We start from the raw sequence: 13339 nt of genomic DNA, 5'->3' as shown, positions 1-13339 counted from the left end.
AAATACCATTGTTTATTGTGTTAGAAATTCAACTGGACTACCATATGATATATATATATATATATATATATAAATAATTCAGTTACACTAGATAAATTCTGAAACTTCCCTCCATAAGCAAAACACAAACTAGGTACCTCCACCTACAAAGTCCTTGTCCATCATCATCATCATCATCATATGCAGTCCCTCGGAATCGAGGGAGACTTGCTTTCACTCTTAAAATGAGTCCTTAGGTGGCTGAACAGGGGGGAGGGGGGGAGGGGAGTGTTGTGGGGCGAGGACAGGCTGGTGGAGGACCTTTGTCTTACGAATGTTTAGCGTAAGGCCCATGCTTTCGTACGCCGCAGTAAATACGTCACTATGTCCTGTAGTTCAGCCTCTATGTGCAGAGACGCAGGCGTCGTCCGCGTACTGTAGCTCAATGACAGAGGTTGTGGCCTGGAGACGGCGAAGGTTGAATAGGTTCCCACTTGTTCTGTAGTTTAGTTCCACTCTAGCGGGGAGCTTGTTGACTGTGAGGTGGAGCATGGCAGTGAGGAAGATTGAGCAAAACACAAACTAGGCACCTCCACCTACAAAGTCCTTCTCCACAGCCAGTACGTATTTGTAACATTAATCTAACCTAAATCATGGATTCCAAAAGGAGGATTTCAATCCCAAAAATGAAAAAGTGTAACAAGATTATGATGTGTTTATTAAGAGAACATTGGTTCCAAATGTTTCTCAAATGCAGTGGAAATGATTTGCAGCAAAATTCAAGTCACTGGTGAACAAATTGTCTGTGTTCCAATTTACTTATTGTATAATTAAATACTAAATGAAATATCTATAAAGAGCTTGCTACCCACTTCAATTGAAAATTAGTTCTTTCCATGCTTTTAAGAGCAACAAAATGCACTCTACAGATCTAAGAAAATATGTGTTTCAAGTTTATAAAACAGATTCATCCCAACTATAGACTGATTCAATCTCCAATTACACGTCAAAATCATTCACTTCGTGGAAACAGACGTCGAAGGTAAAAAGGCAGTAATTTATTTAACTTGCAATTCTTGACTCACCATTTGAATCAATGCTACAAACACAAACATTTCAGTGTGACTCCTTTACTGTTGCTCAACTACTACCTTTTCTGTTTAATCAAATCCTCAGCAATACTCTGTGTTCCTAGTATAGTGAAATGTATCCCAGCAAACCAAATTTCCTAGCAAGAGGTCCCTTTGCACTAAGCAATGTTGAATGTTGAAAACGGCTAGCGAATGATTTGACAAAAAAAGTTTCAGGTTTCAAAAACTATACATTAGTCAAAAGATCAAGTTTGAATCACCTCTCATTTTAGTTCAATAAGAACCTTATACCCTTTACTCTTTTTTCAAAGATTACTACTAACCCTAGTACAGTAATGGATGTATAAAATACTTACAAGTTGTTCAGATTTTACTCCAAATAGATGGACAGTTTTAGCAACATTCCTTGCAACAGCCAGGCTCAGGTTTGGATCTACAGAGGCCACATTAAATTCACTGAAAGTAGAGAGAATAATACATCAAAAGCCGTTATAACTCTAAGTGAAGTTTTAATTACAAATTACATACATCTTCTATATCTTATCAGAAGTACATGTTGTAATACATCATATGTTACCTTTGAAAAGTACTTTTGCTGACACAACCTTCAGAAACTTCCATATGTCTGAATTATTCCTGGTGGCCCTTTGAATGATTTGAGTATAATCTGCATTTAGCTCATCCATACACAACAAAGTATAAGATTCTCTCCCCAGTCTGTGCTGAGTCAGATGAGCTCAACTACGATAGAGATACCATAAATTGGCCTTAGCACATTGGGTTGGGAAGTTGAAAATCTTCCAGTATGACACAGGTAGAACTAGGAATGAGGTTCTGCTGAAAGAGTTTGAGGAGCTAGGGTTCAAATTAAAACGCAGTCTCTCAAAGGTAATAATTTCTGGATTGTTATCTGAGCCACACACAAATTGGCATCGGGACATAGAAACATAGAAAATAGGTGCAGGAGTAGGCCATTTGGTCCTTCGAGCCTGCACTACCATAATATAAGATCATGGCTGATCATTCACCTCAGTACCCCTTTTCTGCTTTCTCCCAATACCCCTTGATCCCTTTAGCCGTAAGGGCCATATCTAACTCCCTCTTGAATACATCTAACAAACTGGCATCAACAACTCTCTGCGGTAGAGAATTCCACAGGTTCACAATTCTCTGAGTGAAGAAGTTTTTCCTCATCTCGGCCCTAAATGGCTTACCCCTTATCCTTAGACCCCTGGTTCTGGACTTCCCCAGCATCGGGAACATTCTTCCTGCATCTAACCTGTCCAGTGCCGTCAGAATTTTATATGTTTCTATGAGATCCCCTCTCATCCTTCTAAACTCCAGTGAATACAAGCAGATGAGAGAGTTAAATACATGGCTCAAAGGGTGATGTGGAACAAAAAGGTTTTGATTTATGGGGCACTGGCACCAGTACTGGGGAATGAGGGAGCTGTATCGTTGGGACGGGCTCCACTTAAACCAGGCTGGGACCAGTGTTTTGGCGAATCGAAAAACTAGGCCTGTAACTAGGCTCTTTATCTGAATGCACGAAGCATTTGTAAGAAGATGGATGAATTAATGGCACAAAGAAATAAATTACTTTGATCTAAAAACCATTACAGAGACTTGGTTGCAAGGTGACCAAGGTTGAGAACTAAATATTCAAGGGTACTTGATGTTTCAAAAAGACAGGCAGAATGGAAAAGGAGGGGAAGGGTTGTTCTGATAATAAAGGATGACATAAGGACAGTAGAGAGAAATGGTATTGGCTTGGAAGATCAGGAAGTAGAATCAGTATGGATGGCGATAAGAAATAATAAAGGACAGAGATCACTGGTGGAAGTAATTTATTGGCCCCTCAAACAGTAGCTATACCGTTGGACAGAGTATTAATCAACAAATAATATGAGCTTGTAACAAAGGTTATACAATAATCATGGGGGACTTTAATCTTCATATAGACTGGACAAATCAAATTGGCAAAGGTAGTCTGGAGGACGAGTTCATGGAATGCATTTGAAACAGTTTCCTAGAACCAACCAGGGAACAAGCTATTTTAGATCTTGTATTGTGTAATAAGACAGGGTTAATTATTACTCTCATAGTAAAGGATCCTCTGGAGAAGAGTAATCATAATAAGATAGAATTTCACACTGAGTTTGAGTGTGAAATACTTCAGTCCAAAACGAGAGACTTAAACTTAAATAAAGTTAATTACATAGGTATGAAGGGCAAGTTGACTATGGTAGAAAGGGAAATTAGATTAAAAAGGTATGACGTTAGATAAGCAGTGGCAAACATTTAAAGAAATATTCCAAAATTCTCAATGAATATACATTCCATTGAAAAATAAAAACTCCACGAGAAAAGTGATCCATTCAAGGCTAGCTAAAGAAGTTAAGGATAGTATTAAATTAAAAGAGGCTTATAATGTTGCAAAGAATAGTAGTAAGCGAGATTAGAAGAGCTTTAGAAAACAGCAAACGATGGACAAAAAAATGTATAAAAAGGGAGAATATAGAATACGAGAGTAAACTAGCAAGAAATATAAAAACATATGTTAAGAGCTTCTACACATAGGTAAAAAGGAAGAGAGTCGCAAAAGTAAATATTGGTCCCTTAGAGGCTGAGACAGGTGAAATTATAATGGGGAGTAAGGAACTTTAACAAATATTTTGTTTGTGTCTTCACAGTAGAAGACACAAAAAGCATACCAAAAATAGTGGGGAACCAAGGGGCTAATAAGAGTGAGGAACTTAAAGTAATTAATATCAGCAGAGAAAGAAACTAATGGGACTAAAAGCGGTCAAATTCCCTGGACTGATAGCCTACATCCAAAAGAGGTGATTGGAAGGTAGCAAATGTAACCACGCTATTCAAGAAAGAAGGAAGAGAGAAAACAGGGAACTACAGCCAGTTAGCTTCAAATCAGTCATCAGGAAAATGCTGGAATCCATTATTAAGTGGTAACAGGGCACTTAGAAAATCATACCATGATTAGGCAGAGTCAACATGGTTTTATGAAAGGGAAATCTTGTTTAACACATTTCGTAGAGTATTTTGAGGATGTAACTAGCAGGGTAGATAAAGGGGAACCAGTGGATATAATATATTTGGATTTCCAAAAGGCATTCGATAAGGTGCCACACAAAAGGTTGATAAGGTCTCATGGAGTTGGGGTAATGGATAGAGGATTCGTTATCAGACAGAAAACAGAGAGCAAGGAATAAATGGGTCATTTTTCGGTTGGCAGGTTGTAATTAGCAGGGTGCCGCTAGGGTCAGTGCTTCGGCCTCAGCTAATTCTAATCTATATTAATGACTTAGATAAAGGGACCGAGTACAATGTATCCAATTTTGTTAAAGATACAAAGTTAGGTGAGAAAGTAAGCTGTGAGGAGCATACAAAGAGCCTGTAAAGGGATATAGACAGGTTAAGTGAGTAGGCAATAAGGTGGCAGATGGAGAATAATGTGGGGAAATGTGAGGTTATTCACTTTGGTAGAAAGAATAGAAAAACAGAATACTTTAAAAAAAAATGGTGAGAAACTATTAAATGTTGGTGCTCAAAGAGATTTACGTGTCCTTGTACAGGAAAAACAGAAAGAAAGCATGCAGGTACAGAAGTAATTAGAAAGGCAAATGGCATGTTGGCCTTTATTGCAAAGGGTTGGTATACAAGAGTAAGGAAGTCTTATTGCAATTGTACAGGCCTTTGGTGAGACCACACTGGGAGTACTGTGCACAGTTTTGGTCTCCTTATCAGAGGAAGAACATACTTGCCTTAGAGGCGGTGCAACAAAGGTTCATGCGATTGATCTCTGGGATGAGAGGATTGTCCTATGTGGAGAGATTGAGTATATTGGGTCTATATTCTCTCGAGTTTAGAAGAACGAGAGGTGATCTCATTGAAACATACAAGATTCTGTGGGGGATTGACAGGGTAGATGCTGAGAGGTTGTTTCCCCTGGCTGAAAAGTCTAGAACGAGGGGGCATAGACTCAAGACAAGTGGTCAGCCATTATCGACTGAGATGAGGAGGAATTTCTTCAATGGGTTGTGAATCTCTAGAATTCTTTACCCCAAAGGGCTGTGGATGCCAAGTCATGAGCATATCCTAGGTTGAGAGAGATAGATTTTTGGACTCAAGAGTAATCAAGGGCTATGGGGATCGGGCGAGAAAGTGGAGCTGAGGTCAAAGATCAACCGTGATCTTATTGAACAGCAGAGCAGGCTTGAAGGGCCAAATGGCCGACTCCTAATTCTTATGTTCTTATGTTTGTACCCCTGCAATTGCTATCCATTGGCCTCGTGAGAAGTACACAAGGACATAGGATGAGGACAGAATTGTCCTTAGCTGGGATGCCCCAGTCCCCGATGCCCTTGCCCCCACCAGCTGAATAGCTTGCACTATCACCCTCACACATAAATAATGACTCCTTGGAAGAGGATCTGGACACAGCTGGCACCAATGAATCAAGACCCAGCAGGAAGTCAATGCCTCCCAAAGAAAATTGATCAGGGAAATAACGAAAGTACAATTCTTGTCTAGTGTATTTGCTAACTCTGACTCTCAAGATATGTTCTATACCTTTCATGTTCTATCTGAATGTCACAGAATGTGGGCCGATTTTCAAAAAAGCCTCCGTCTGCCCAAGTGCCACCGATGTACCGGACAGTACTTTCGGCGGGATATTCATGGCTGACGTCCCTCGAAGGTGGACGGGCGGCAAATGGACAATGTATGCCGCCAATCTGGGCGGCAGCGGACGGGAGGTCTCATTCTTGGCAGCAGAGGCGCTTGCCGCCCAAGTGCCGCCGAGGATGGAATCGGGCCCACGGAGGGTCGAAGACCTGAAAAAAAAATTTTTAACTATTGGAAGACCTCCGGGGACCCCATGCAGGTAAGTTGCTGTTGAAAATTTTTTTAAATATGTTCACTTACCTTTTTTCCAGGTTCTTCATACTCACCGTCAGGGACAGACCAGCCTCCACGCAGTGGTCCACCCCCGTCCTGCTGCCAAGTCCCGCCGACTCCCACCCACAGGAATCTGGGAGCTGGGCGGGCGGGAGCTCAGTTGCGCTACTCGGCGGTCCGCTGATGTCAGCGGGCGGTTCCCGGTGGCTCTCCCCTCCCACCCATCCTGGAAGTGGCAGTGAGCGGATTTTCAGGAGGAATGTCGGCAGGAGTGGGCGGCAGTCAGCGGCAGTGGGCTGATGAATTTCGGCCCGTGTCTTTAAAAAAAATCAGTTGTGAACTCCTCCAGAACTGTGAGGAAATGACATGGATGCTGTGTGAGTCAGACACCAGGAAGGTCCCTGCTAATTTATGCTGAATTAGTATTAGTTGGGATAATGGTGAAGTCTTCTGTTGAAAATGTTCACACTAATTAAGATTCTCAGCTTTCTTAATGGTCAGATTCTGATTTACTTTAGGCTTCGCAGACTCCTATTAGATGACAGAAGTAACCTAATTGTTCAAAGTATGAAGAGAAAAGTAGGTACTATAGTTAAAGCAAGGTTGGCACTAGCAAAAGGGGTGGTGCAAAATATTCTGGGATTGGGGTCATGGGGAAAAAAGTACTGTGTATTGGTAAGATTTGCTTCTGACATTTAATGTCTGGTACTTCATTGAACAACATGGTTACGTGAAAGTAAATATCCATGAGGCCTTAAAAGGTTGTGAATTCAAGCCCCATTCAGGATTTGAACACAATCAAAGATGATTGGGCCAATTTATTAACAGATGGAGGATAAATAAGTAAACAAGGTCAGATTAACCCTTTTGTACTAATACTTCAATATACCATTTAACCAGTAGGATAATGTGCTGAACTTACATCAAGCTGAAAAAATGCCCATGTATCCAGTTCTCTTGTTCAAAAGAGAGCTCATCTTCCAGCACATAAAATTTAAAAGTTGACGTATGGAAAGGAACGTCACTGTCTAAATATTTAAATTACCTCCAGGTAGGTTTAAAAGGTGCCCTACGGAACGCTGAACATTTTTTAAACCCAGTTTAACAGCCCACTGGAGTTACATTGCATGCATTTCAGTGGTGAGAGATTATTCCCTCTAGGAAGACGTGCCCCATTTCTCTACATGGTCAAGTCAAATACTGACTCTGGATTCACAATGCAACTTTACTACTGCAACAACTAAAGTTATATGAATGTATCCTTGGATTAAGATACCATAACACTACTATAAAGCTAACTGAAGTCAGAATTAAATTTAAGTGTGCCAGTATCATTAGTCGATTTACTCGAAGAAAACATTGCAAGTATTAAATGAACAGTTCTTCCCCAATTATATAGTTATCAATGTGCAACCCCTGTAACAAAAACAGAAAACGCAGGAAAAACACAGCAGCTCCATCAGCATACAACAGACTAATATTTTGGCTGTAACCCTTTGTCAGTTAGAACTGTTAATTTTTCCTTTGACAGATGCGGATGAAGCTGCTGTGATTCTCCAGCACCTTGTTTCCGTTTCAAATTTGCAGTTTAAAAAAAAATCAACCATTTCCTGTCGCTGAGTCTCATTCACTTTAAGCAACAGATTGACTGCAGTAGGAAACAGGAATTTATTCGTAATGAAATAACGTATCAGATAATTGTAAATTCAATTTAAGTGGGCTCTAAAATCACTGAGAAATGAGCTTATTATGTTCCACTCTTACTGGGCACTTAGCCAATGAGCTCTGATCTATTTTTAATGATATACTTCCAAAAGAAAATGGCCTCAAAAAACAAACAATGAGTAAGCATCAATCATAAAATCTGATAAAAATGTGAAAAAATGCTTTTCTAATTTAGCAAACTTTGGTGTGCAGAACACCTTTTATAGGTGTTGTTGTAATGGATAGCATGTTATTCATTTAACCCTTCTAATATTTTCTTGCTTATCAGTCAAAACCAACTGCTAAAAAATTCAAACTGAATATTCTAATAATTGCCGTCAAGTAATATGCCAACAGTTAATGAGCTGGTTACCCTTTTCTTTGCAGCATATCTTACCTTGCAACTGTTTTAATGATGCTATCAAGCTCGTCATTTGAAGGTGGATTACGTCCTCCAGGAGGAAAGACAAGGTTGATTGGGTCGAACAGTCGTGACAATGATTTTGAGAGATAAGCAGATTCATAGAATTGTAGAGAATCTTTCAGGGCCTTCTCAGGGCTGAGGAAATTTAAGATTTTTAGAATTATAATAGTTAATAATAAAAAACTATGACAATTATATTCTTCAAATTTTTTAAAACACAGTCTTTTGTCTTACATGGACAGATACTTGTGTGACGTGTTCAATTTTTGTTGCAGCAGTTATAATCATATACTAACTTCACTGAAGCTTGCTTGTGTTGTGTTCTCGGGTCAACTCAATAATTTAAGCATTACGTGCTTGAACTTACAATAATTGTCAGTGATTGATTTATTAGGATGAACATAGAATACAGTTCATTGTTCATCATTAAAATATACATTTCAGCAGCAGCCACCACCAAAGTGAATCTAATAATACCTGTCCACACATCAACATTTCTTTCAATTCTGCATAATAACAAAAAAAACTAACAAATACTGGTTCCTTTTCCAACTTAATCAAAAACAATTAAGACATTTTAATATATTTGCATGTATGCACACATTGTGGGTATTTACAACAACTTATATAGCAATTTTAACGTAATAAAATGTTCCAAGGTGCTTCACAGAAGTGTTCTCAAGCCACATTAGGAGATGTTAGGACAGGGAAATTCGGACAAAGAGGTAGGTTTTAAGGAGTGTCTTAAAGGAGAGGGGTGGAGAGAGAGGTGTTTACAAAGGGAATTCCAGAGCTTAGGGCCTGGGCAGTTGAAGGTACGGCTGCCAATATTGGAGCGTTGAAAAATCAGTGATGCGTAAGAGGCCAGAATTGGAGCAGCATTGTGAATGTGACATACAGATTTGAAAAATAATTTAAAGAACTTACTCATAATCCTGCTTCTTCAACATAAATAAATCTTGTGCATCTTCCTCTGCTGGTGATAGTTCAGGGGGTAGGTCTGAATTTCCACCTGTAGTTATATTGCTCTGTATACTTTGGTTGTACTGTTGCAAACGTTTCCATAGATCATTATATAATCGCAACAACTTTGGATATTCTCCTTCAAACGCTTGCTTCAGAAATGTTGATGCTGAAAAAGATAATTTTGCCTCCTTAAAGTAACTCATTATTACCACTGTACCTATTTTAACCACCGAGGGTGTGGACTACCCCACCTTGCTGCCATTGCCTTTCTGTTGCTGGTAGTATTTGTTCTGCAAGTTATTGCTTCAAATTGAGAGGTGGACCACCACTATATCTTGTCACACATTTTCTAGTGAACCTGAATGACCGTCAAGGCTTGGATTTGAATGTTTCTCTGTGACCTAAGTAACCCAAATGTCTGGGGAATCCAAACAATTTTCTCCCATTATCAAATAATTTCCTATAATTGTAATTCAAATAGTTGGGTTTCCAAATCATAATGTTATCCACCTGACACCAATCAGCGATTCCACTTTGTTTGGTGCTCATTAACGCGTATACATTTTATGGTTTGCAGAAGCTCTGAGTCAAGCCTTGGTGTCTTAGATGTGCTTCGTCTGGATACTCCAAGTTTTTAACCAACTAGTACTTACAACATTGTTGCACCTCGTATGGTGAGCAGAGCAGAATTACTGAAAAAAGCACCACCTGGTTACTCCATTTGCTTGCCAAGAATGTTCAATCAGTTCACTGGCACTTTAAACATTTAGAACTGTTGCTTCCATGAGTGTCACCATAAAAAGCATTTAAAATAGAAACATAGAAAATAGGTGCAGGAGTAGGCCATTCGGCCCTTCTAGCTTGCACCGCCATTCAATGAGTTCATGGCTGAACATGCAACTTCAGTACCCCCTTCCTGCTTTCTCGCCATACCCCTTGATCCCCCTAGTAGTAAGGACTTCATCTAACTCCCTTTTGAATATATTTAGTGAATTGGCCTTAACAACTTTCTGTGGTAGAGAATTCCACAGAAAATGACTGTTTCCCTTTCAAATTTTAGTTTACAATTACATCATCATCATAGGAATCGAGAAAGACTTGCTTCCACTCTTGAAGTGAGTTCTTTGGTGGCTGAATAGTCTAATACGAGAGCCACAGGTGGGACAGATAGTTATTGAGCGAAGGGGTGGGTGGGACTGGTTTGCCGCATGCTCTTTCTGCTGCCTGCGCTTGATTTCTGCATGCTCTCGGCGTTGAGACTCGAGGTGCTCAGCACCCTCTCGGATGCACTTCCTCCACTTAGGGCGGTCTTGGGCCAGGGACTCCCAGTGGGGATGTCGCACTTTATCAGGGAGGCTTTGAGGGTGTCCTTGTAGTGTTTCCGCTGCCCACCTTTGGCTTGTTTGTCGTGAAGGAGCTCCGAGTAGAGCACTTGCTTTGGGAGTCTCGTGTCTGGCATGTGAATTATGTGGCCTGCCCAGCGGAACTGATTGAGTGTGGTCAGTGTTTCAATGGTGGGGATGTTAGCCTGAATGAGGACGCTGATGTTGGTGCGCCTGTCCTCCCAGGGGATTTGTGGGATCTTGCGGCGACATCGTTGGTGATATTTCTCCAGCAACTTGAGGTGTCTACTGTACATGGTCCATGTTTCTGAGCCATACAGCAGGGCAGGTATTGCTACAGCCCTGTAGATCATGAGCTTGGTGGCAGTTTTAAGGGCCTGGTCTTCAAACACTCTTTTCCTCAGGCGGCCGAAGGCTGCACTGGCACACTGGAGGTGGTGTTGGATCGCGTCGTCGATGCCTGCTCTTGTTGATAGGAGGCTCCCGAGATATGGGAAGTGGTCCACGGTGTCCAGGGCCGTGTTGTGGATCTTGATGACTGGGGTCAGTGCTGTGCAGTGAGGACAGGCTGGTGGAGGATCTTTGTCTTACGGATGTTTAGCGCAAGGCCCATGCTTTCGTACGCCTCAGTAAATACGTCGACTATGTCCTGGAGTTCAGCCTCTGTATGTGCACAGACACAGGCGTCGTTTGTGTACTGTAGCTCGACAACAAAGGTTGGGGTGGTCTTGGATCTGGCCTGGAGACGGCGCAGGTTGAACAGGTTCCCACTGGTTCTGTAGTTTAGTTCCACTCCAGCGTCAAGCTTGTTAACTGTGAGGTGGAGCATGGCAGCGAGAAAGATTGAGAAGAGGGTTGGGGCGATGGCGCAGCCCTGTTTGACCCTGGTCCGGATGTGGATTGGGTCTGTGGTGGATCCGTTGGTAAGGATCACGGCCTGCATGTCGTCGTGGAGCAGGCGGAGGATGGTGATGAACTTTTGGGGGCATCCGAAACTGAGGAGGACGCTCCATAGACCATCGTGGTTGACAGTGTCAAAGGTCAGTGTAGCGCAGTGTGTTATTGGATATACCACCAGTCGGATACTGTATCTGTCAACAATGTGCACTTTAAACATACTAGGAAATGTTTTTTTATTGAAATCCCTCATTACACTATTCCCAAAACTGAAATTTTGATTTTAAATATTTTCAACTTTTAATTTTCATTTTTAGTGTCCTCGCTTTATTTTATAAAATGGACTGCAGTTGTCTAATTTAAATAAAGGACAATATTAATCAGCAATAGCAGAAGACGGTGATTGAGTGGAGGAGTACTTCTCTGAATGACTACATCTTCCATAGACAAAGGGCGTAGCCATATGCTTGCCACTTTAAGAATTATGTTATGCACAACTTCAGCTTGACCTACATAAAAAAAGAGAAAATGTGACTGATGAAAGGGTATTTGGTTCACAAACCTCATTCCTTTCCAGAGACCAATTTGAATTTGGACTACTATAGAGTCTTCCCAGCATGTTTAATTTTTTGAAGGTGAACCACAGAAAACATTCAAGTACATAATGTTCTATGAAACTTCTATCAGACTTTCAAAGTTAGAGTATCAATGCAACCCACATTATTCAACCCTCATTAACTGCATCCCATAGGTGACATTTCATTATTCAATTTTATTTATGGATATATCTATTGAAGGGCCAAGGTGCATAGTGTATTAAAGTTGGAGAATTAAAAAAAAAAGGCAAGGTGAATCAGGAAATAAAAAGCAAGACTCAAACCAGAGTGCTCCATACAGTATTTCATTATCTATATCCAAACTCCTTCCTAAAACTTTCAACCTCATTCTTTACCAGGTTCCTTTTTTATTGGATTAACTGCTTTAGATGACTGTCTAGTCCACATACCCACTATTCTATGTTTGCGTGTGTATGTACATGTGTATGGGAGGAAGTAAAAAAAATCTTTCATTCTTTAATTTCTCTTGAGGCTTGCCAATTTTGGAGTTTAAATTAAATAACTTGCTCACATTGGCATAATTTGTCACTCTAAGCATACAAACCTGAATCATCACAAATGTATTTTCTCAATTAAAACACTATCAATTAATTGATACTTTCCTCATATCTTGGATAAATCTATTAATTCATAATCTTTGTAAAAATCTTTTCTATAAACATCCATTCATTGTGCAAATATTGCATGATTCCTGATCCATTCTATAATATTTTATGGTTATCCATAATATTTTATGTTTATCCAGTTCAAAGAAGGTTCACTAGGTTGATTCCAGAGATGAGGGGGTTGCCTATGAGGAAAGGTCGAGTAGGTTGGGCCTCTACTCATTGGAATTCAGAAGATTGAGAGGTGATCTTATTGAAACGTATAAGATTATGAGGGGGCTTGACAAGGTGGATGCAGAAAAAATATTTCTACTGATGGGGGAGACTAGAATTAGGGGGCATAATCTTAGAATAAGGGGCCGCCCATTTAAAACAGACAAGGAGAAATTTAATTTCTCAGAGGGTTGTAAATCTATGGAATTCGCCGCCTCTGATAGCTGTGGAAGCTGGGACATTGAATAAATTTAAGACAGAGATAAGACAGTTTCTTAACCGATAAGGGAATAAGGGGTTATGGGGAGCGGGCAGGGAAGTGGACCCGAGTCCATGATCGTATCAGCCAAGATCGTATAAAATGGTGGAGCAAGCTTGAGGGGCCATATGGTCTACTCCTGCTCCTCTTTCTTATGTTCTTATGAGTGCCACCGTAGCTCAATTGATAGGACTCTCCTCAGAGTCAAAACGTTTTAAGTTCAAAATCATATCCAGAACTTGAGCACACAACCCAAGCTGACACCTTAGTGCAGTACTGAGGGAATCCTACATTGTTGGAGGTAATATGCTTCAGATAAAATAT

General features: G+C 40.4%; 1 protein-coding gene across 2 annotated transcripts in view; it reads right to left on the bottom strand.

Annotated features, from left to right (window-relative positions):
* Window positions 1–13339, bottom strand: part of cog5 (component of oligomeric golgi complex 5) — a 189139-nt gene that overhangs the window by 30975 nt on the left and 144825 nt on the right. For both annotated transcript variants that reach the window (XM_070897430.1, XM_070897431.1), the window contains exons 12-14: window positions 9043–9247; window positions 8089–8250; window positions 1427–1526 (exon numbers count right to left, since the gene is read on the bottom strand). In XM_070897430.1, the coding sequence (XP_070753531.1) occupies window positions 1427–1526; window positions 8089–8250; window positions 9043–9247 (467 nt within the window). The remainder of the gene's footprint in view (window positions 1–1426; window positions 1527–8088; window positions 8251–9042; window positions 9248–13339) is intronic.

The sequence above is a fragment of the Pristiophorus japonicus genome, chromosome 13 (assembly GCF_044704955.1).
Source record: "Pristiophorus japonicus isolate sPriJap1 chromosome 13, sPriJap1.hap1, whole genome shotgun sequence".
Classification (NCBI taxonomy): domain Eukaryota; kingdom Metazoa; phylum Chordata; class Chondrichthyes; family Pristiophoridae; genus Pristiophorus; species Pristiophorus japonicus.
The sequence above is the reverse complement of the archived record's forward strand: the minus strand, read 5'-3'. Positions and strand labels throughout refer to the sequence as shown.